Raw genomic sequence first — 914 nt, forward strand, 5'->3', positions numbered from 1 at the left:
GGGGGCGCGGTGCGGGCCCGGGGGCCGTAGTTTGGGGACCGCTGATTTAGAGTGTTCAATCAGCCTGCCATGCATGTTTTTTTTGGAATGTGTGAGGAAACCGGAGTACCCGGAGAAAACCCACGCAGGCACCGGGAGAACATACAAACTTGCTTTGTTCATGAAATCAGTCTTTTCATGTTTCCTAATTTTTAATGGACTGACGTGTCCAAATCGAAAGAATGTAGAAATGCGCTCATGCTTTTTTTCTTTTTCTCGCATTCAGATCATCGCCCCCCCTGAGAGGAAGTATTCCGTCTGGATCGGAGGCTCCATCCTGGCCTCCCTGTCCACCTTCCAGCAGATGTGGATCAGCAAGCAGGAATACGATGAGGCCGGACCCTCCATCGTCCACAGGAAGTGCTTCTAAGCCAGCAGACCCCCCCCCACCCCCCCTCCTTCTAAAGCGGCAATTCTTCGGCTACCATCCAGCCGTTTGTTTACAATTTTATGTATAGCTTTATAAATAAACAAGAACCCAGGACTTGCCTCATGTGCCTCTTTGTCTTCATTACGGCTTGCTCGGGCAGTGGAAGTCAGACAAATGAAGGCGGCGAATGCAAGGTGAGCTGCTCTTCAATTAAAACTGGATAGAAAAAAAAAAAGAGAATGTCTCCTTTGTCCACGTGATTGCCAAATAAAGGTTATTAAAGATTTGAATTAGAAAAGATTAGAGCGAGCGGAGAAGATAAGCCACTGCGCCGTTTCATTGAGGGAAAACACAGGTGGTCATGTGACCTCCCTAATCCTTTTTGGTACAGTGATGGACAAACCTCACTCTGGCCTACTACGATAATAAGAATCACATTTAAAAGTCGAATATCATGACAGTCAAGTATTGTGATCGTATCACTGCACTACAATTTACAATTTAC

The 914-nt window shown here is 46.4% G+C and overlaps 1 protein-coding gene across 1 annotated transcript in view; it reads left to right on the forward strand.

Annotated features, from left to right (window-relative positions):
- LOC109517465 (actin alpha cardiac muscle 1) overlaps positions 1 to 526 on the forward strand; it is a 4,421-nt gene extending 3,895 nt beyond the window's left edge. Inside the window, exon 7 of the mRNA XM_019872648.1 lies at positions 266 to 526. Within this exon, the coding sequence (XP_019728207.1) occupies positions 266 to 409 (144 nt within the window). The 3' untranslated portion in view covers positions 410 to 526. The remainder of the gene's footprint in view (positions 1 to 265) is intronic.
- The last annotated feature ends 388 nt before the right edge of the window (positions 527 to 914 follow it).

This window comes from Hippocampus comes, unplaced genomic scaffold, assembly GCF_001891065.2.
Source record: "Hippocampus comes isolate QL1 unplaced genomic scaffold, H_comes_QL1_v1.1 scaffold92, whole genome shotgun sequence".
Classification (NCBI taxonomy): domain Eukaryota; kingdom Metazoa; phylum Chordata; class Actinopteri; order Syngnathiformes; family Syngnathidae; genus Hippocampus; species Hippocampus comes.